The sequence below is a fragment of the Rana temporaria genome, chromosome 11 (genome assembly GCF_905171775.1).
Source record: "Rana temporaria chromosome 11, aRanTem1.1, whole genome shotgun sequence".
Taxonomy (NCBI): domain Eukaryota; kingdom Metazoa; phylum Chordata; class Amphibia; order Anura; family Ranidae; genus Rana; species Rana temporaria.
In genome coordinates this window covers 30,329,977-30,351,674 of record NC_053499.1, presented here as the reverse complement: position 1 = coordinate 30,351,674, position 21,698 = coordinate 30,329,977, and the positions used below count along the sequence as shown (strand labels likewise).

Sequence of the window (21,698 nt, the reverse complement as noted above, 5' to 3'; positions counted from 1 at the left end):
GCTGGCAATTTGCAATGGTGTGAACCCAGCCTGAAAGTCTTCAGGGTGGAATGTATCCATAATAAATGAGGCTCATGTTGCTTAAACAGAATGAAAAGGCACTAGTCATGCAAGCAATACGTGGGCTGGCGCTGGTTCTGAGTCACAGACCAGCCCAAATGTAGCCAGCACGCCTGATCTTCACACTTGTTCTAAATCATTCAAAGCCGAAGGATCGACACGACGGTCAAGCAAACGAGCATTCACACTTTTCACATGAGATTTCAAAACATTCAGAGGTTCAGATAGTGTCCTGCATATTGGTCATCCTATTGCATCATTTGACCAGTTGCTCCAAATCAAAGTCTCATCTCGGCTTCTTGTTCAGTTCTCAGGGTCCTGATCCTGATCACCTTCTACAAGTATCAGGACAGGATAAATGACAAAGTCCAATAAGCCAATTTTCCCCTTACCTGAAACCCAGGAATAACCAGGCGATCCACATCCAGGTAAATATCAGGATGATGAATGCAATAGGAAATGAGAAGGCGATCCAGGAACCGAAATTCACAAACTGACAGCCAGGGTAACGACTGCAATAAGACGGAGAGGAAAAGAAAAATTAATACATACACTTCCACATAATATTAGAGCTAGTATTTCATTGTACACCTCACTACACCCCTTATAATAGTAAAATAAAGAGGAGCCCAACCAAAATAAGGAGGGCTTGATTTCACCCTTCCCCACCCTCATCATCAAATTCACCAATTGAAGTGCATAATCCAAAATTCTTGCCACCTGGCCTGCCCATGGCTGGAGAAAAGATTGCATCTTACAGCAGCCTCTAAAATTAATGTATATAAGGCAGGCCTGACTGTAGGAAATACGATGATTGCACATATGGCAGGCATGGCTGTAGGAAATACAGTGATTGCACATACAGTAAGGCAGGCCTGGCTGTAGGAAATACAATGATTGCACATAAGGCAGGCCTGGTTGTAGGAAATACAATGATTACACATAAGGTAGGCCTGGCTGTAGGAAATACAATGATTGCACATAAGGCAGGCCTGACTGTAGGAAATACAATGATTGCACATAAGGCAGGCCTGACTGTAGGAAATACAATGATTGCACATAAGGCAGGCCTGACTGTAGGAAATACAATGATTGCACATAAGGCAGGCCTGGCTGTAGGAAATACAATGATTGCACATAAGGCAGGCCTGGCTGTAGGAAATAAATGGCACCCTGTGGGCTTGTGCAGATTATGGAGTGGAGAGAACTATAGGCAACTGCAAATCACAGGCTGACAATGGCCAAATAAAAGCTTGAGAATAATGCCCTCTACACAGCCAACCAGAGGCTGTGTAGACGCCACTCCTGACTTTTGGTGGAAACAGTTTATCTACAGGCCTCAGAATTAGATATAATTCAGCGTGCCTTTAGTGTATGTTGCTAGTAACTAAGCCCTACAACTGATGTAGCTTGCTTTATTTTCCAGCCAGGCAAAACTTTTAAGGCTCGTCTAAACATGCAGAAAAAATTGCCGCTCCTCTGAAAAGTGATCTGCACTTGGATTGTTGTTTTTAGAGATGTTTTACAGGCGGTGAGGAGGCAATATTTAACCCTCAAAATGCTGCACTACTGAGCTGCAACTGCATGTATTGCATATGGCTGTTTACAGTGCAGCCCTAATCACAGAGGATTTCATTCCTGCTGCTGCCGCCAATAATTCAATACTTAAAGCGGAGGTTCACCCATAGCTTACACATTTTCCCCTTAGATTCCTGCTCGTTTTGTCTAGGGGAATCGGCTATTTGTTTTAAAATATGATCCGTACTTACCCGTTTACGAGATGCATCTTCTCTGCCGCTTCCGGGTATGGGCTGCGGGACTGGGCGTTCCTTCTTGATTGACAGTCTTCCGAGAGGCTTCCGACGGTCGCATCCATCGCGTCACGATTTTCCGAAAGAAGCCGAACGTCGGTGCGCAGGCGCAGTATAGAGCCGTACCGACGTTCGGCTTCTTTCGGCTACTAGTGACGCGATGGATGCGACCGTCAGAAGCCTCTCGGAAGACTGTCAATCAAGAAGGAACGCCCGCTCCCGAAGACCCATACCCGGAAGCGACGGAGAAGATGCATCTCGAAAATGGGTAGGTACGGATCATATTTTAAAACAAATAGCCGATTCCCCTAGACACAACGAGCATGAATCTAAGGGGAGAATAGAAAAAAAAAAGCAATTGGGTGAACTCCCGCTTTAATGAATTACCGTATTTATCGGCATATACCGCACACTTTGGGCAAAATCGTGGGTGCGCGATATACGCCGATACCCGCTTCCCGCGCTGTGTTTGAACCACTGCGCCGACATATACCGAGCGCAGTACACTCGGGTATAGTCGGGCAGGCTCGGCTCCTCTCGCGGTCACGTCCTGTGCGTCCTTTACGTGAGAGAAGCTGAGCCTGCCCGACTATACCCGAGTGTACTGCGCTCGGTATATGTCGGCGCAGTGGTTCGAACACAGCGCGGGAAGAGGGTATGGAGTGGGGAGGATACCACGATGGCCGCAGAAGGACGCCGGACCGGACGAGGCCGCCGATGGACGACGGGCAGGACGCGATGGACGACGGGCAAGACACCGACGAGGGGCATCCAAACTAAGTATTTTTTTTTTTCCAGGAATTTTCCTTCAAGTTCGGGGGTGAGCGCTATACGCCGAGGCGCGTTATTACAAGAGAAATACGGTATTAATATATTTTCTGACAATTTTTTGACTAATGCCCATTAGACCTTGCGGACAGACGACCCAATAAGAACAGATCAGTTTCTTCTTTTCATTATACAAGACCAGTCTGGTTGGCGACCGGGTAATACATGAGACCTAGGGGCTGATTTACTAAAGGGAGAAAGACTGTGCATGTAAAGTGCAGTTACTCCAGAGCTTAGCAAATGAGCAGAAACTCTGCTGACTTCCATCATCCGATCACGTGCAAGCATAAATTCTGTTTTTTTTTCCCTTGCACGATTGGGTATTCTTTGTAAAGTGAAGCTTTACCTCATTTACTAAGCTCTGGAGCAACTGCAATTCGCAAAGTGCAGTTTATTTGCTTTTAGTAAATCAACCCTCTGGACTAGTGTTGGCAAACCTTGGCACCCCAGATGTTTTGGAACTACATTCCCCATGATGCTCATGCACTCTGCAGTATAGTTGAGCATCATGGGAAATGTAGTTCCAAAACTTCTGGGGTGCCAAGGTTCGCCATCACTGCTCTAGTGTGTTCCATGAAGTAAAAGACCATGGAACGCGCAGCTGCTGGTCATGTGACCCAGTTACTTACGTTTCAAACTGTTCAATAAATATGAGATTGGTGGAAGTCCCTGTGAGCGTGGCCATCCCACCAATGGTTGACGAATATGCGATTCCCAGAGAGAACGCTTTGCACATCATGTGATCGCGCTTAGTGCGGTAGAAGCGACCAGATTTGGACTGTGGAGACAAACAATGAAAGACACATTTATATTGTATTCGGCACAAACATTTCAGTTTGAGAAGATTTCTTATTTAACCATCTGACAATTTTCCCTTCAAAATAATCATTTCACATAACTTTCACATAGGCGGGGAATTTTTCAGCACAAAATAGATCAATAAATGATTTGAATATAAAATATATTTTTAGTGCATTTTCTCTCCCTTTCAAATGGTACTAATCTTTTCTTGCCTTAGCCCTTTGCATGTCCAGAAATCACTGAATCCTACATGCCCAAGGCCAAGGTTAGCAGCACCAACCTACATTGGTAAACTTGATTATAACTCTAATGCCGCGTACACACGCTCAGAATTTTCGTTGGAAATTCCGACCGTGTGTAGACTCCATCGGACTTTTTCTGTCGGAATTTCCGACAACAAATATTTGACAGCTGGCTCTCAATTTTTTCGACAAGAAAAGTTCTCGTCGGAAATTCCAATCGTCTGTATGCAATTCTGACGCACAAAAATACACGCATGCTCTGAATCAATTTGATGCATGCTCAGAATCATTGAACTTCATTTTTCTCGGCTCGCTGTAGTGTTGTACATCACCGCGTTCTTGGCGTTCGGAATCTTGTGTGACCGTGTGTATGCAACACAAGTTTGAGCCAACATTTCGTCAGAAAAAATAAATCCACTGTTTTGTTGTCGGAATGTCCGATCGTGTGTACGCGGCATAAGGCTGCATTCACACTACAGCGTTTTAAATCGTGGGCAGATTTGCCGCAGATCTGCCCGCGATTTGACAGCGCCGAAGTCAATGACAAAATGTGGGATTTGCATTCGAGATCTCTCGGAAGTGGGGGACAGGTTTCTGTCGAAAACAGGTACCCGATCCCCCCGGAAAAGGTGCCAAATGTGGCCGCATTAAAGGAACACTAAAGGCAATTTTTTTTTTTTAAATAACAAACATGTTATACTTATCTCCACTGTGTAGCTCGTTTTGCACAGAGTGGCCCCGAATCTGGTCTTCTGGGGTCCCTTGGCGGCTGTCTCGGCTCCTCCTCACAAAAGCTTTCCACCTTCATGCGAGCAAGCATGGTGGAAAGCTTTTGCGTGCACGCTCCCGTGATACAGCGGCGGGCATAGCCGCTGACTGTATCACTCGGCCCTGCCCCCCAGCGCGCCGCGCCATCTGCTGTGATTGACAGCAGCGCCAGCCAATGGATGCGCTGCTATCAATCCGTCTAGCCTAGCCAATGAACGGCCAGGCTGGGAACCGAAAAGGATCACGTGGACACGCTCGGGACTTTCGAGGGGTCAGGTAAGTAAAACGGGGGTTGGGGGGGGCGATACCGTTGGTTGTTTTTTCATAGGATGCATTAAAGGTGAAATTTTTTTTTTACCTTTACAACCCCTTTAAGCTTCATACACACAATAAGAATATCAGACAAATGACAAATGATCATCCGCTTTTTTTGCATGACAGTATCAGATCGAAAACCAATAAGTTACTAAAGTTATAAAAATGCTCATAGAACAGAATACAACTTCGGAAGGGGTGTATTGTATCATATTCTTTCAGTTCCGAGCATGCGTGGTCTCGGGCCACACTTTTTTTTTTTTTTACAAATACCATACTAATTAGATGAAAATCGTTGGTTCTGTTATTGTACAAGAATTTTTTTTCGTCTTTGTCCCTTTGAATAATTTAGCATGAACCGTCGTGATTGACTCTCGAAAGCTGAGCACTAATCAGGTCGATCACGTCGATATCGGTATTTTTTAGCCCATTTTCTGACTGTGTGTACCAGGAATAAGGGTCATTCTGTTTGGCTCTTCCCACTTACAACTGACTTTTGCATTTCTTAACCGCTTGCCGACCGCCGCACGACTAAATACGTTGGCAGAATGGCACGGCTGCGCAAAAGGAAACCCGGCGGTATTAACCCTTTTTCGGACACTAGCGGAGGTTAAAACCGCACCGCAAGCGGCCGAATATTGTGGTAATACGACGGTATAGCGGCGCTAAAAGTCGCGCCGCTATACCGCCACCGCACCTCCCCTGCCCCGTGTGAAAGGGGCCTTAGTGCATAAAATGAGAAGACCTTTAGGCCCCTTGCATGACAAGTCGTTCCCCACGATTTTCAATGGTAACCATTCATATCTGTGCCGACTTCAAAGTAGTTCCTGTACTACTTCCGTCTGACTTGAGGTCCATAGACCTCAAGTTTACACAGGTATTCCCTGAAATCGCTGAAAAATCACATTTGCACTAAGAGACTAAAGCCCAACATTTTAAGACACGGTGATGTCATGGAAACTGTGTAGCATGGATGGTGGCTACTTACCTGCTTTGAGTATCGCCTGCTTTCAAAAACTGGTTCTTCCTGGAAAAGAAAAACAAAAGGCATTTAAAAAGATATGTGAACTCCTGCAATTAACTTATTTGCTCCCTGTAATTTCTGTGAACAATACCACTGAAAACATTTAGTTATATCCATTTCAGAATTGCAAAAAAAAAAAAAAAAGGAGTTGATCCCCCAGAAATGCAGTGAGCTCATAACGCTCTGTGTACTCTGCCATCACTTAGCATCAGGGTATCAATAATAAAATAAAATTATATATATATATATATATATATATATATATATATATATATATATATATATATATATATATATATATATATATATATATATATATATATATATATATATATATATATATATATATATATATATATATATATATATATATAAAATCAGATTTTTTTTATTATTTTTTTTATTTAAACCTGATTTTTTGGGGATTTAAAAATCGATTAATTTGATTTTTATCAAGTTTATTTTAATAAAATCATTTTGGAGTAAAAATCTAAAGATCTATTCTAAGATACATTAATAATTTCGTTTATTCAGCGTGAAATTCAGCTTATTTGTGTAGCATGAGGCTGTATATTCTGCAATATTTTCATTTTTGGTAAAAACTCATTCAATGAATCCAAGCTGAGATAACATGCACTGCATTGATGCATTCACACAATTTCACAGAAACCAGGAGATAGTATCAGTAGATACGCCGTCGTAACTCTGAATCGACGCCGTCGTAAATGTAAGCGTATTCTGGAAACCAGATACGCTTAAATTAGGCTAAGATGCGAGCGGCGCAAGTCTCCTACGCTGTCGTATCTTAGGGTGCATATTTACGCTGGCCGCTAGGTGGCGCTTCCTTTGATTTCGGCGTAGAATATGCAAATGTGCTAGATACGCCGATTCAGAAACGTACGTGCGCCCGGCGCATTTTTTTACTTCGTTTACGTAAGGCTTTTTCCGGCGTAAAGTTAGTCGAACAAATAGCTGGCCTAGCCAATGTTAAGTATGGCCGTCGTTCCCGCGTCGAAATTTGAAAATTTTACGTCGTTTGCGTAAGTCGTCCGTGAATGGGTCGAAACAAATACGTCCTTGCGGCGTACTTTAGAGCAATGCACACTGGGATATGTCCACGGACGGCGCACGCGCCGTTCGTTAAAAACGTCTATTACGTCGGGTCACCAGTCATTAACATAAAACACGCCCCCCTGTTCCACATTTGAATTAGGTGCGCGCTTAGGCCGGCCCATTTACGCTACGCCGCCGTAACTTAGGAGGCAAGTGCATTGTGAATACAGCACTTGCCTCTCTGACTTACGGCGGCGTAGCGTATATGCGATACGCTACGCCGCCTCAAAGATATGCCAGTCTTTCTGAATCTGGCTATATATAATCTTTTTACAGAACGGATTACATGATTTTACAAGGGCTTATTTTCGTGGTAGGGCTTATATTGCAGCCATCCCAGAGACGCACGCTAGGTCTTATTTTAGGGGTCCAAGCTATACCAATGTAAAAATATCCATACTGGGAATTCATCTTTAAAAAGGTACAATTGCTGTATATCCCGGCATGTCAGTAATGTACTGAGGCAGAGTTCTAGCATCCCCATACATATAAAGACCTAATCAGTTGCTGAGTTACCATCACATTTCTAATTTGTATGGATTACTTAAATTGGTTAATCAAACCAGAAAGCAGCACGCAACCATCCAGACTGCAAGGAAGATCATTTTATCATAAAATGCACAAATTTTAATCTGTTTACTATTAACTGAAAAATCAACCAGCCATGTTTGTTGATCTAAATCCACCCAAATTGATTTGTTACAAATTGTTGGGTCTATGACATGTGCAAGTCACGGGTCCCCCTAAAGAAATGGGGATAACCCGATGCCAGATAAATCATAGATAGAGGTGGAGACTGGCAAGCCACGACAGTCGACTTCATTATCATACTCTCCCCAATATCTATTGTAGTAATCAAAAATAAAATCGCGTCTGACAAGAACGAATAAGAATGGCGAGTAGAGGGTGGAGTGCGCCAACAAACCTCATTTTCTTCAGTGCTTGCGGTTCCATTATCCAAAATATTATTGCTGAAAGAAAACCAGAAATTACATTCAGAGGTCAATATTTTCACAGAGGACGCGTCTACTTCCCAGCACTGCAAAAGGATTATCCTGAGATGACACACAACGCTCCCTCTGGGGACACACACACACACACACACAACGCTCCCTCTGGGGACACACACACACACACACACAACGCTCCCTCTGGGGAAACACACACACACACACAACGCTCCCTCTGGGGACACACACACACACACACACACACACAACGCTCCCTCTGGGGACACACACACAACGCTCCCTCTGGGGACACACACACACACACACACACAAACGCTCCCTCTGGGGACACACAACGCTCCCTCTGGGGGAACAAACACACACACACAACGCTCCCTCTGGGGACACACACACACACACAACGCTCTCTCTGGGGACACACACACACACACAACGCTCCCTCTGGGGACACACACACACACACACACACACAACGCTCCCTCTGGGGACACACACACACACACACCGCTCCCTCTGGGGACGGACAAACACACACACACACACACACACACACACACACAGCTCCCTCTGGGGACACACACACACACACACAACGCTCCCTCTGGACACACACACACACACCGCTCCCTCTGGGGACACACACACACACACACAGCTCCCTTTGGGGACACACACACACACACACAACGCTCCCTCTGGGGACACACACACACACACACCGCTCCCTCTGGGGACACACACACACACACACACACACACAGCTCCCTTTGGGGACACACACACACAAAACGCTCCCTCTGGGGACACACACACACACACACACCGCTCCCTCTGGGGACACACACACACAACGCTCCCTCTGGGAACACACACACACACAAACACACACACACACCGCTCCCTCTGGGGACACACACACACACGGCTCCCTCTGGGGACACACACCGCTCCCTCTGGGGACACACACCGCTCCCTCTGGGGACACACACCGCTCCCTCTGGGGACCCACACACACCGCTCCCTCTGGGGACAAACACACACACACACACACACAGCTCCCTCTGGGGACACACACACACAACGCTCCCTCTGGGGACACACACACACACACACACACACACACAGCTCCCTTTGGGGACACACACACACACACACACACAGCTCCCTTTGGGGACACACACACACACACACACACACACACACAACGCTCCCTCTGGGGACACACACACACACACAACGCTCCCTCTGGGGACACACACACACACACACACACACACACACACAGCTCCCTTTGGGGACACACACACACACACACAACGCTCCCTCTGGGGACACACACACACACACACAACGCTCCCTCTGGGGACACACACACACACACAACGCTCCCTCTGGGGACACACACACACACACACACACCGCTCCCTCTGGGGACACACACACACACACACACCGCTCCCTCTGGGGACACACACACACACACACACACACCGCTCCCTCTGGGGACACACACACACACACACACAGCTCCCTTTGGGGACACACACACACACACACACACACACACACACACACACAACGCTCCCTCTGGGGACACACACACACACACACACACACACAACGCTCCCTCTGGTAAGTGAAGGAGGACTGCACTTTAAAGGGGTTGTAAAGGTTCATGTTTTTTCACCTTAATGCATTTAAAGTGATGGTAAATTCTAACACACACACACACACACACACGTGCTTCCTAAGTGTATGTATAGGAATAAATATCACACACACACACAACATTGATGATTCATTTCAGCAAAGAAATATTCAAATTCATGTTTTCCCTTGAATGCCATTAAATTCAAATTTTAATATTTACCTTTCAGGAAAAGATGCAAGATCAATCTTTGTAGTGTCTGTTAAAAAAATGGAAAACAGGAAAGTATATATTACATATACATAAATGAACAACAATAGTTTGCCAGGAATTGCATTTCTTTTTTTATCGGCTCATAATAGCAACACCACCGGCCAAAGATATTGATCAAATCAAAGCTGGCCATACACCAATTGAAACTTGGCCGGTTTAGAAGGGCCTGGCCAAATTTCAATCACTTTGTGACCGTCCCTGCTCGACAGAAGTCGATCGTTTCATCCAATTCTGTCAAAGGGACATGCTGAAAAACATCTGTTGGTCCACAGCTCCTGGGGGGGGGGGGGGTTTGGGTGTCCCCTCCCCCCTCAACTGTATGGATAGAGGAATCTTAGTTTTTTTTCATTCGGTTTGCTGGCTCAAATAAGAAATTTCGTGATTTTAATAACCTATTTAATTTCTACTTGCGACTATTAAGCAAAAAAAGTCGTACGATCTATCATACGATATTCAGATTCAGATTAGTTTAGTAAAAAAATAAAAAATAAATCAGCACAGGGGACATTAGCAAACCCCAGCCAGCAGCACAAGGGACACATCACATTGATTTTAACTCATTTACTTTTTGCTGATGATGTTTTTTTACACTTATGCCCTGCACACACGATCGGAATTTCCGATTGAAAAAGTCAGGTGGACTTTTTCCATCAGATTTTCCGATCGTGTGTAGCCCCATCGGAGTTTTTCATCAGAATTTCCGATGAATTCCATTGGACTTTAGATATAGAACATGTTCTATATTTTTCCGATGGAATTCAGATGTGATTTGGCCAGACCAAACCCCGATCGTGTGTACGCGCATTAGGCTTCAACGGCCATTTTTGGGGGATTGAGTAAGGAAGGGTTAAAAAGACTGTCAGTATTTTCTTGCCATTGTGTGCATCATTGGGAGATTTCCCTTCACTTCCTTTATTGTAGACTCAACAGGAAGTTGGAGAATTTATTTTCAATGTGAGGGACATCCCTTCTAAAGCAAGCCATAATCCCTCTCACTGCATTATTGCATTCTGACAGTAGGAGGTTGTCCTCGCTGTCACAATACAATGATTACTGCCGCTGGCAGTAATCAGACGCAAAAAAAACATAAGGCTGGTTCTATTGAAGTTGAACAATAGATCGACTTCAGTACAGCCAGCCTGCTCATAGGTGGATGGAATTTCAGCAGGTTCCTGCTAAACTGGCTAGATGTCGAAGGATATAGCTGTCCCAGGCAAAAAAAGTCACTATTGGAAAATGTTCCCCCTACTCCTGGTGGCAACCCAAAAATCTGAATTTACCATCACTTTAAATTCCCTGTGACACTGATGATCAGGACAATTAAAAAAGGCGACACTCTCTAATGGGGTATCAGGCTGGGGTCACAACTCCGACAGGTGCAGCTCGCAGGAGGGGTCCGGTGCGTCCCTGTTCTCCATTTCAGGGATGAATCAGGGCTGGATTTTTGTCTGAATTTGGCCCTGAAACAGAGCCAAAGACGCCCAGGACTCCTGTCCAAGCCACTCCGGAGCCGCAACGGAGATATGTGAACCGGCTCCATAGAGAGCCGGTCACATTCTCCTGTCGTGCGAATTGGATGCGGTTCAAACATAGGTGTGAACTCCGCCTCAAGCAGCAATAAAATCCTGGCAGTAGTTCTAACCCATAATTACTCTATTAAAAAAAAAAACTTAAACAATGGCTTTGACTCATAGCAATTTATTAAGCCGGCCATAGATGTTGGAATCTCGGTAGGATCAGCAAGGACTGGCCGTGATTTAAACCATGCATGGGCAGGCTGAATTTTCCAAAATTGATTGATTGGACAACTTGGGTACAACCAGCCAGTCAGAGTTTACATTCTGCTAGCCGCAAGCAGTAATCACTGTGTTTACTGGCATGGAGCAGGGAAAAGGTCTCCGCTGGGGAACACATGGCTCCATGGGAGGGATTCCCCTATCAACACTCACTGTGATGATGGGGGGAATCAAGCGATTTTCTTTCCTCCAACCCTTGGTTAGTGGTAGTGTTGTGACACTCGACTGCTAGCGACACTGCAGTGGGGAGATTGTGAATGGAGTTTGTGGTTACACTCTGGTATATCAAGTCAGCTTGAGCCTAGGTTCACATTGGAGCAATTTGGTATTCGATTTGGCATGTCTAATCGCATGCCAAATCGGTGGCAATTGCCAGCACCGTCTACAGAACTTGGACTACAGGAGAGTCAGGATGCCCACTAACAAACAGCGCCTTTCTCTATTTGCAACGTAGAGAGCGTCTTGACTCTACTGTAGTCCAAGGGAGGGGGCGAGCACGACACTCCACACCAGGGAGAAAGCCTTGCATTACTGTGTGGAGTTACAGACAGAAGAACAGGAAGAGAGGATTTCTCAGAAGAAATAAAGACATTTAAAAGCAAAATGGAAGGATGAGGTAAGTGAAGGAGGACTACACTAAGGTAAAGGAAGCTATTTAGGAAAAAATAAATAAAAAAATTGTACCTTTACAACCCCTTTAAAGCTCATTCACAACAGCGGCAGAACAATACTGCGGCTTCTGGTGTGTGCTGTGAAGGGTGCCGTGTCGATGTTTCATAAACGAGGCATCAAACAGTTTAATTTATTTTTTCAACATTTTTGAAATGTCACAAAGTGACAGCTCATTCATCTTTGATTACCGCAGCGCTGCGTCGCAACATGCTGTGTTAACAAAAAAAGTGCATGTCCTACTTTTCTTTTTTTTCTTTTTTTTTATATTGCCACACATTACTGCAGTGAAATGTTGTGAACTGAAATCATAAAACTTTAAGTAGAACTAAAAGGCAAAACTTTTTTGTCCCTATTTTGGTGAGCGTTATGCCGCGTACACACGATCGGTTCGTCTGATGAAAACGGTGCGATGGACTGTTTTCATCAGACGAACCGATCGTGTGTGGGTCCCATCGGTTTTTTATCCGTCGGGGAAAAAACTAGGAACTTGTTTTAAAAATATCTGATGGTTAAAAAACCGATAGAAAAAAAAAACGATCGTCTGTGGGCACGTCCATCGGTTAAAAATTCATGCATGCGCAGAATCAAGTCGACGCATGCTCGGAAGCATTGAACTTCATTTTTCTCAGCACGTCGTAGTGTTTTTCGTCACCGCGTTGGACCAGATCGTTTTTTTAACGGATGGTGTGTAGGCAAGACTAATGAAAGTCAGCTTCATCGGATATCTGATGGAAAAATCCATCAGACCGTTTTCATCGGATGAACCGATCGTGTGTACAGGGCATTAGGGTGAGGCCTTATTCACATGGGCGTTCTTAAAGTGGAGTTCCACCCATTTTTGAGAGGTGGTCTTAAACAAAAAGACTACCTCTCAACGCCTCGTTTTTGGATATTAAAAATGATTTTATTTTTTTCATTACCACCTTTTAGGCAGTACCGAGTGTACTTTCGATCCAGCCGGGCCACAGCCCACATCGTCATGTCTTCTCCTGTGGCGAGCACCCCCATTTTCTTTTGGGACCCTTTGTTCGTGTCCCAGAAGACGGGGCCATTCAAAAAGCACCGCTCAACTCAAGCATGCAGAGTAGGAAACCGGCAGTGAAGCCGCAAGCCTCCACTGGCGGTTACCATTAGTTGGAATGGCGGCGCCGGCACCCGATCCGATGGAGGGATTGTCCTCGGGGGGGGGGGGGGGGTTCTACATCGCGGGCTATTTGGACAGGTAAGTGTCCTTAAAGCGGAGTTACGGCCACAATTTCACTTTTTAAATATAAATACCCCTGTAATACAAAAGCTTAATGTATTCTAGTAAAGTTAGTCTGTAAACTAAGGTCCGTTTTGTTAGGTTGTTACAACATTTAGACACTTTATAAAATATAAATTGACTGGGGCCATCTTAAGTGTGAGCATCATGAAGCCAGACTGTATGACTTCCTGGATTTCAGCCTTGCAGATCTCGCACATGCTCAGTGCTGCACAAGCAGTGTAATGGACAGTACAGGTGCTGAAACCTGATCTGAAATCTAAGTCACATGATTCTTCGAGACTGGGGAGTGCACAGACTCCTGAAAAGTTACACCCACTACATTCCCAGGAGTCTGTGCGGTGTAGGTTAGGAAGCTTAAGCACCTAGGTGCAGGAAGTGGGAAAATTAACTACAGGGAGTGCAGAATTATTAGGCAAGTTGTATTTTTGAGGATTAATTTTATTATTGAACAACAACAACCATGTTCTCAATGAACCCAAAAAACTCATTAATATCAAAGCTGAATATTTTTGGAAGTAGTTTTTAGTTTGTTTTTAGTTTTAGCTATTTTAGGGGGATATCTGTGTGCGCAGGTGACTATTACTGTGCATAATTATTAGGCAACTTAACAAAAAAAAAATATATACCCATTTCAATAATTTATTTTTACCAGTGAAACCAATATAACATCTCAACATTCACAAATATACATTTCTGACATTCAAAAACAAAACAAAAACAAATCAGTGACCAATATAGCCACCTTTCTTTGCACGGACACTCAAAGGCCTGCCATCCATGGATTCTGTCAGTGTTTTGATCTGTTCACCATCAACATTGCGTGCAGCAGCAACCACAGCCTCCCAGACACTGTTCAGAGAGGTGTACTGTTTTCCCTCCTTGTAAATCTCACATTTGATGATGGACCACAGGTTCTCAATGGGGTTCAGATCAGGTGAACAAGGAGGCCATGTCATTAGTTTTTCTTCTTTTATACCCTTTCTTGCCAGTGGAGTACTTGGACGCGTGTGATGGAGCATTGTCCTGCATGAAAATCATATTTTTCTTGAAGGATGCAGACTTCTTCCTGTACCACTGCTTGAAGAAGGTGTCTTCCAGAAACTGGCAGTAGGGCTGGGAGTTGAGCTTGACTCCATCCTCAACCCGAAAAGGCCCCACAAGCTCATCTTTGATGATACCAGCCCAAACTAGTACTCCACCTCCACCTTGCTGGCGTCTGAGTCGGACTGGAGCTCTCTGCCCTTTACCAATCCAGCCACGGGCCCATCCATCTGGCCCATCAAGACTCGCTCTCATTTCATCAGTCCATAAAACCTTAGAAAAATCAGTCTTGAGATATTTCTTGGCCCAGTCTTGACGTTTCAGCTTGTGTGTCTTGTTCAGTGGTCGTCTTTCAGCCTTTCTTACCTTGGCCATGTCTCTGAGTATTGCACACCTTGTGCTTTTGGGCACTCCAGTGATGTTGCAGCTCTGAAATATGGCCAAACTGGTGGCAAGTGGCATCTTGGCAGCTGCACGCTTGACTTTTCTCAGTTCATGGGCAGGTATTTTGAGCCTTGGTTTTTCCACACGCTTCTTGCGACCCTGTTGACTATTTTGAATGAAACGCTTGATCGTTAGATGATCACGCTTCAGAAGCTTTGCAATTTTAAGAGTGCTGCATCCCTCTGCAAGATATCTCACTATTTTTGACTTTTCTGAGCCTGTCAAGTCCTTCTTTTGACCCATTTTGCCAAAGGAAAGGAAGTTGACTAATAATTATGCACACCTGATATAGGATGTTGATGTCATTAGACCACACCCCTTCTCATTACAGAGATGCACATCACCTAATATGCTGAATTGGTATTAGGCTTTCGAGCCTATACAGCTTGGAGTACGACAACATGCATACAGAGGATGATGTGGTCAAAATTCTCATTTGCCTAATAATTCTGCACTCCCTGTATTCTGCCTAGCAACAACACTTTGAAGGCATCTAAAAAAAAAAATTCGTAATGACTAATGACATTTTTTTAAAACTACTGATGTAATGTTATATTTATGGGTGGAACTCCACTTTAATAAAAGTCAGCAGCTACAGTATTTGTAGCTGCTGACTTAAAACAATTTTCTTTAGCGCCTGGAACTTTAAGTTTACGCCTGTTGAAGGGCTGTTTGCCTGCACCGAGTTGCACAGTTGTTCCATGCATCCCTATGCAGGCAGTCCATTCATGGCAGTTGTGATGCAGCAGCTGCACAGACACAGCTTGGTCCCAAATGCTGTGTTGGGAGTTGCACACCTGCTGTCAAATTGGAAAGCAGTGGCTGTATCCATGCAGGTGCTTTGTCACACCTGACATGAATGCAACTGCCTGCAAAGGGATGCCCTGTGTGGGCAAACATGGCCCTTGCAAAGGGTTACACTTGAGTACGCCCGAGGGAATAAAGCCTTGCCATCTGTGTCCCACTGGGGAGATATCCCATCACTTCCTGCCCTGTTGCCCAAACAGGAAATAAGAAATCTCTCCGAAGTAAGAGAATCTTTGATTGTTCCCAATGGAAGATTTCCCCTTTATTCCTGTTCTAGTAACACAAAAATGTGGGATTTTCTTTCATGTTCACTTTGGATAAGAACAGTAAACAGGACAAATCTAAAAGGCGATTCTCCTTAAAGGGATTGTAAAGGTAAAAAAAAAAAAAAAAATCCTAAATAGCTTCCTTTACCTTAGTGCAGTCCTCCTTCACTTACCTCATCCTTCCATTTTGGAGCTTACACAAGCTCCCATTGAACATTTGTTGTCGGAAATTCCGAGCGTGTGTGTGTATAGTTTTTGATATTATTTTATTCAATCTATTTAGCATGCTAGACAATTCCAGCGTGGCCCCAGAGATTACTACATACCTACAGGCTAGATGCAAATCTCTTTTATTAGCAGATGACTAAACTGCTAACCAATAGGTCACTAAGCTATCCCCCCGGTGACATTTTGTCCTTCAAAAGGTGCCATACCTTCAGTGTTGGGTGCTGGGTTTGGTTTAGTGTTTGTTAATGCTCTCTCCTCCGATGTAGCACTGTTCAGCTGGTACAGCACGGCGTCTACGATGGGCATCACCATGGCAGCTGTAGAAGTATTACTTAACCACATGGACAAGAGAGACGTGCAGCTCATGAAGCCTAGTAACAGCCTTAGAAACACAAAAAGAAAATGATCAGGATGAAAAAAACATAATGAACATTTGTTCTGAACATGTACAGAAGGCACTCTACAAAGAATACATTTTCCATGCGGTTAAATACATTTTGAAGGTGAATGTCTCATATATCGTATTTTCCGGCGTATAAGACGACTTTTTGGATGCAAGAAAAATGCATCCAAAGTCGGGGGTCGTCTTATACTCCGGTGACAGTCTCCGTCTGCTGCGAGCGTCGATGATTTAAAAGCCGCTCCTTCTCCTCAGACTGTCCTGTGATAGGCGGAACACAAATCTTCCCAGCAGCCCCTCTGTTCTGTGTTCTTCCTATCACAGATGCCTTCTCATCCTCGGACAAGAGAACGTCCGTGATAGGCGGAACACAGAACAGAGGCGCTTTGTGTTCCGCCTATCACAGGACAGTCTGAGGAGAAGGCGCGGCTTTCAAATCATGGACGCTCGCAGCAGACGGAGACCGTCACCGGCCTGGAAGTCAGAATCAGCAAAACGTGAGTGATGGCACTGTTGGCACAGTGGGGGCAAGTGATGGGCCAGTGGGGGCCAAGTGGTGGCACAGTGGGGGCATGTAATGTAATGTAATGGCACAGTGAGATTTAAAAAAAGCCTGTTTCTGTCAGCGGTTGTTTCTGTCAGCGGTTCTGGCTACCCCTCAGCTTCCAGAAAGACTAGTAGGAAGGGGGTAGTCTTATATGGCGAGTAAATCCCAAAACCAACATTTTTCCTGGAAAATTAGGGGGTCGTCTTATACGCCGGCAAATACGGTATGTATGTATGTATGTATGTATGTATGTATGTGTATATATATATATATATATATATATATATATATATATATATATATATATATATATATATATATATATATATATATAAAAAAATATTTATATTTACTTAAAGATTACTTTTAAATAAAACTTACCAAATATGTTTAAAGTGGATGTAAACCCGAAAATTTTATTTTTTTATGTCACAATGTACAGTATAATATTTCCTATCATCTGTGCCCAGTCTTGCCACACAGAGTTAATCCAGCTCTGAGCAATCCTCTTTTATTGTTCAGTGAAATAAAAACAGACTTACAGAGAAAAACCTTAGTCCGTTCTGCCCCCTTGCTGTGAGTGACAGGTTATTTCCATATCTCATGTACTAGCCTGAGACAGGCATACTTTTTTCTGAAGTCATGTGGTTACTTTTCTGGATTTTGACTGGATGTTAGTGATCATAGCAGAATTCAGTGTAAGGAATACACAGAAGAAAATGCATGTTGGCAAGGGGAGTGTAGAGGAGGGCGGGGAGTCTACTGACATCACGACTCCACCCACTGAGCTCCAGACAACAGACCCACCCACAGAATCTGCAGTTTTTCAGTTCTTATAATAGACAGAGGGGAGACATTTGATAGGTGAGGATACATACAGGAGACATCTATATCCTTATAGATCAGCACTATGGCAGGAGTTTAGAAAGGATGAGAGTGGCTTTACATCCACTTTAAGGCATAGAATGCATGATTAGGTGAAAAACCAGGAGTGTTTAACAACACCTTTAAGCTACTTGATTTGGTATTCATTTTTATGCCAGGAGCTGAATGAAGTTCAACTGTAACAATCAAAGCTATGTACTGAATAAGGCAATGCGAAAAAAGTACATAAATCTTTGAATACTTTGAATGAGTCCAGAAATTTGTGAAACTCAACTGTAACTGTACAGGGAGGGATAATGTGGAATGGAGGGATAATGTGGAATAGAGGGATAATGTGGAATGCAGGGATAATGTGGAATGCAGGGATAATGTGGAATGCAGGGATAATGTGGAATGCAGGGATAATGTGGAATGCAGGGATAATGTGGAATGCAGGGATAATGTGGAATGCAGGGATAATGTGGATTGGAGGGATAATGTGGAATGCAGGGATAATGTGGAATGCAGGGATAATGTGGAATGCAGGGATAATGTGGAATGCAGGGATAATGTGGAATGCAGGGATAATGTGGAATGCAGGGATAATGTGGATTGGAGGGATAATGTGGAATGCAGGGATAATGTGGAATGCAGGGATAATGTGGAATGCAGGGATAATGTGGAATGCAGGGATAATGTGGAATGCAGGGATAATGTGGATTGGAGGGATAATGTGGAATGCAGGGATAATGTGGAATGCAGGGATAATGTGGATTGGAGGGATAATGTGGATTGGAGGGATAATGTGGAATGCAGGGATACTCTGGAATGGAGGGTTAATAGTGGAGCAGCTTTCCTTTGAACAGTCAGCTTTTTATCTTGCTTCGGCTTGCAAGCTTCATTGCAGCAGAACAGTCTATACTGTATTTCTAAGCAGATCAATTACACACACACACACACACACACAAGGATGATGCATTTCCCGACAGTTACTGAGCAACTATTTGTATGCAAACGTTTCTCTGTAAACGCAGGAAACAAGCTGTCACATCGCCCACATCTGGATCATGACATCACTGTGAAAGGAGACACCAGGCCCAGTGACGTCTTGGTAATATCCATCACTTTTCCCCCCAGCAGTAAATACACCCGAGTAATGCCCTCTGTAGAACTGCCCAGAAGCATTTGCAATATAAATGTAGACCGCCATTAAATCAGATTGCAGGGAAATTAAAAGCTTTTAATTTTTGGCTCTCTCGGGAAATGGGTATTATCTAAAGAGCATTAAATGCCTTATATCATCAAAAGAACAAAACCGTTTATCACTCCCTGTACAATGGTGCAATAGTACTATAGAAAAATCTATTATATTTAACATGCAGCTCCTTTCAAAATGCTGACACATATGTGTATCCCCCATATGCATCAAGCAATATGCAGCACAGGAAGCGCCTAAGAGCCCCCCAAGCAGCACAGAAGTCACTGACTCCCCCTCGCGCCTGATGGCCCTCCACGCAGCACAAAAAGGGCGGACTGCCCCCAAGCAGCACAGGAGGGGCTCGACTGCCCCCCCCCACGCAACACAGGAGGCACCCGACTGCCCCCCCACGCAGCACAGTAGGCGCCCGACTGCCCCCCCCCCCCACGCAGCACAGGAGGTGCCCGACTGCCCCCCCACGCAGCACAGTAGGCGCCCGACTGCCCCCCCCCTACGCAGCACAGGAGGCGCCCTTCTACCCCCAACGCAGCACAGGAGGCGCCCGACTGCCCCCCCACGCAGCACAGAAGGCACCCGACTGCCCCCCCCACGCAGCACAGGAGGCACCGACTGCCCCCCCCCCCCACGCAGCACAGGAGGCACCCGACTGCCCCCCCACGCAGCACAGGAGGCACCCGACTGCCCCCCCACGCAGCACAGGAGGCGCCCTACTGCCCCCCCCCCATGCAGCACAGGAGGCGCCCTACTGCCCCCCCCCCATGCAACACAGGAGGCGCCCTACTGCCCCCCCATGCAGCACTGGAGGCGCCCTACTGTCCCCCGCCCCCCCCCCCCCCCCGCAGCACAGGAGGCGCTAACTGCCCCATGTAATGTAGATGAATAGATATAGGCATGCTTGTGGTCCATATGAGGAGAGCAGCTTAGAGTGACGACCAAGGCTCTCTCCAGTGATACAGTGGTGGAGTGGGTATAGCCACTCAGGCACAGGAAGTGGGTTATTTTCAAAATTAATAGGTGAAAATAAAACAAAAAGGCTTGAAAAAAAGAAAAATGAATGCAGCCACATCACCAAGGACTAGGAGGATACAATATATTTTCATTTTTGGCTTTGGGTTTAGATACACTTTAAATGAAGGGAAACCAGATATTGTTTTTCAAACAAACATGAAACGTTTTTTATTGCAAACTTTGTAAGTTAGGTAAAAAAAAGTAAAGTTCCTAAAATTTATTTTAGTCTTAGTGAAGTTTAGTAGCACTTTTAGGCCCAGATTCTCAAAGGGCTTACGACGGCGCAGCACCATGTACACCGTCGTAAGTCCTAATCTGGGCCGTTGTATCTATGCGACTGATTCTTAGAATCAGTTACGCATAGATATCCATTAGATCCGACAGGCATACGTCTCTTACGCCGTCGGATCTTAACTGCAATTTTTTTTTGGCCCGCTAGGTGGCGCTTCCGTCGATTACCCCGTCGAGTATGCAAATTAGCTAGATACGCGAATTCCCGAACGTACCCGCGGCCGACGCAGTAAAGTTACGACGTTTACGTTAGGCTTTTCCCGGCGTAAAGTTGCCCCTGCTATATGAGGGGCAACGTTAAGTATGGCCGTCGTTCCCGCGTCGAAATTTGAAAAGTTACGTCATTTACGTAAGTCGTCCGTGAATGGGGCTGGACACCATTTACGTTCACGTCGAAACCAATGACGTCCTTGCGACGTCATTAGGAGCAATGCACCCTGGGATATTTTACGGACGGCGCATGCGCAGTTCGTTCGGCGCGGGAACGCGCTTCATTTAAATGCTACACGCCCCCTACCAGCCGAATTTGAATTCCGCCGGGTAATTTACGTTACGCCGCCGCAACTTTACACGCAAGTGCTTTGTGAATAAAGCACTTGCCTGAAAAACTTGCGGCGGCGTAACGTAAATCAGATACGTTACGCCCGCCCATTTTTACGCCGATCTACGAGAATCTGCCCCTTAGTGTCCCTGTAATGATATATGAATAGAGTGGGCTTGAACACCCACACGCCGCACATTTGTGTCCATGGGCAGCAGAGGCTTCTGTGCGGAGAGTGTGCGTTCCCCGCACAATGACTGAGCTGTCAACAACAGCTCCCAGCCTCTAGTAATGATCGGGAGCCAGCAAGAACCGGCCCCTGATCACATGACCACTGTGACAGCCAATCACAGTAATCATGTGATCGGGCAAATCTTCCTACTCCCTGGGTGTTACAGCCCAGTTACGCCGGGACTTAATAGACGATCTTTATAGGGAAAGAAGCGGACGTCG

The 21,698-nt window shown here is 45.1% G+C and overlaps 1 protein-coding gene across 1 annotated transcript in view; it reads right to left on the bottom strand.

The window, feature by feature from the left end:
• The window catches only part of LOC120917195 (solute carrier family 13 member 1-like), a 57,634-nt gene that overhangs the window by 18,280 nt on the left and 17,656 nt on the right, over positions 1-21,698 (bottom strand). The window contains exons 4-9 of the mRNA XM_040328306.1: positions 16,582-16,757; positions 9,804-9,840; positions 7,888-7,933; positions 5,814-5,852; positions 3,329-3,477; positions 453-572 (exon numbers count right to left, since the gene is read on the bottom strand). Coding sequence (XP_040184240.1) covers positions 453-572; positions 3,329-3,477; positions 5,814-5,852; positions 7,888-7,933; positions 9,804-9,840; positions 16,582-16,757 — 567 coding nt within the window. The remainder of the gene's footprint in view (positions 1-452; positions 573-3,328; positions 3,478-5,813; positions 5,853-7,887; positions 7,934-9,803; positions 9,841-16,581; positions 16,758-21,698) is intronic.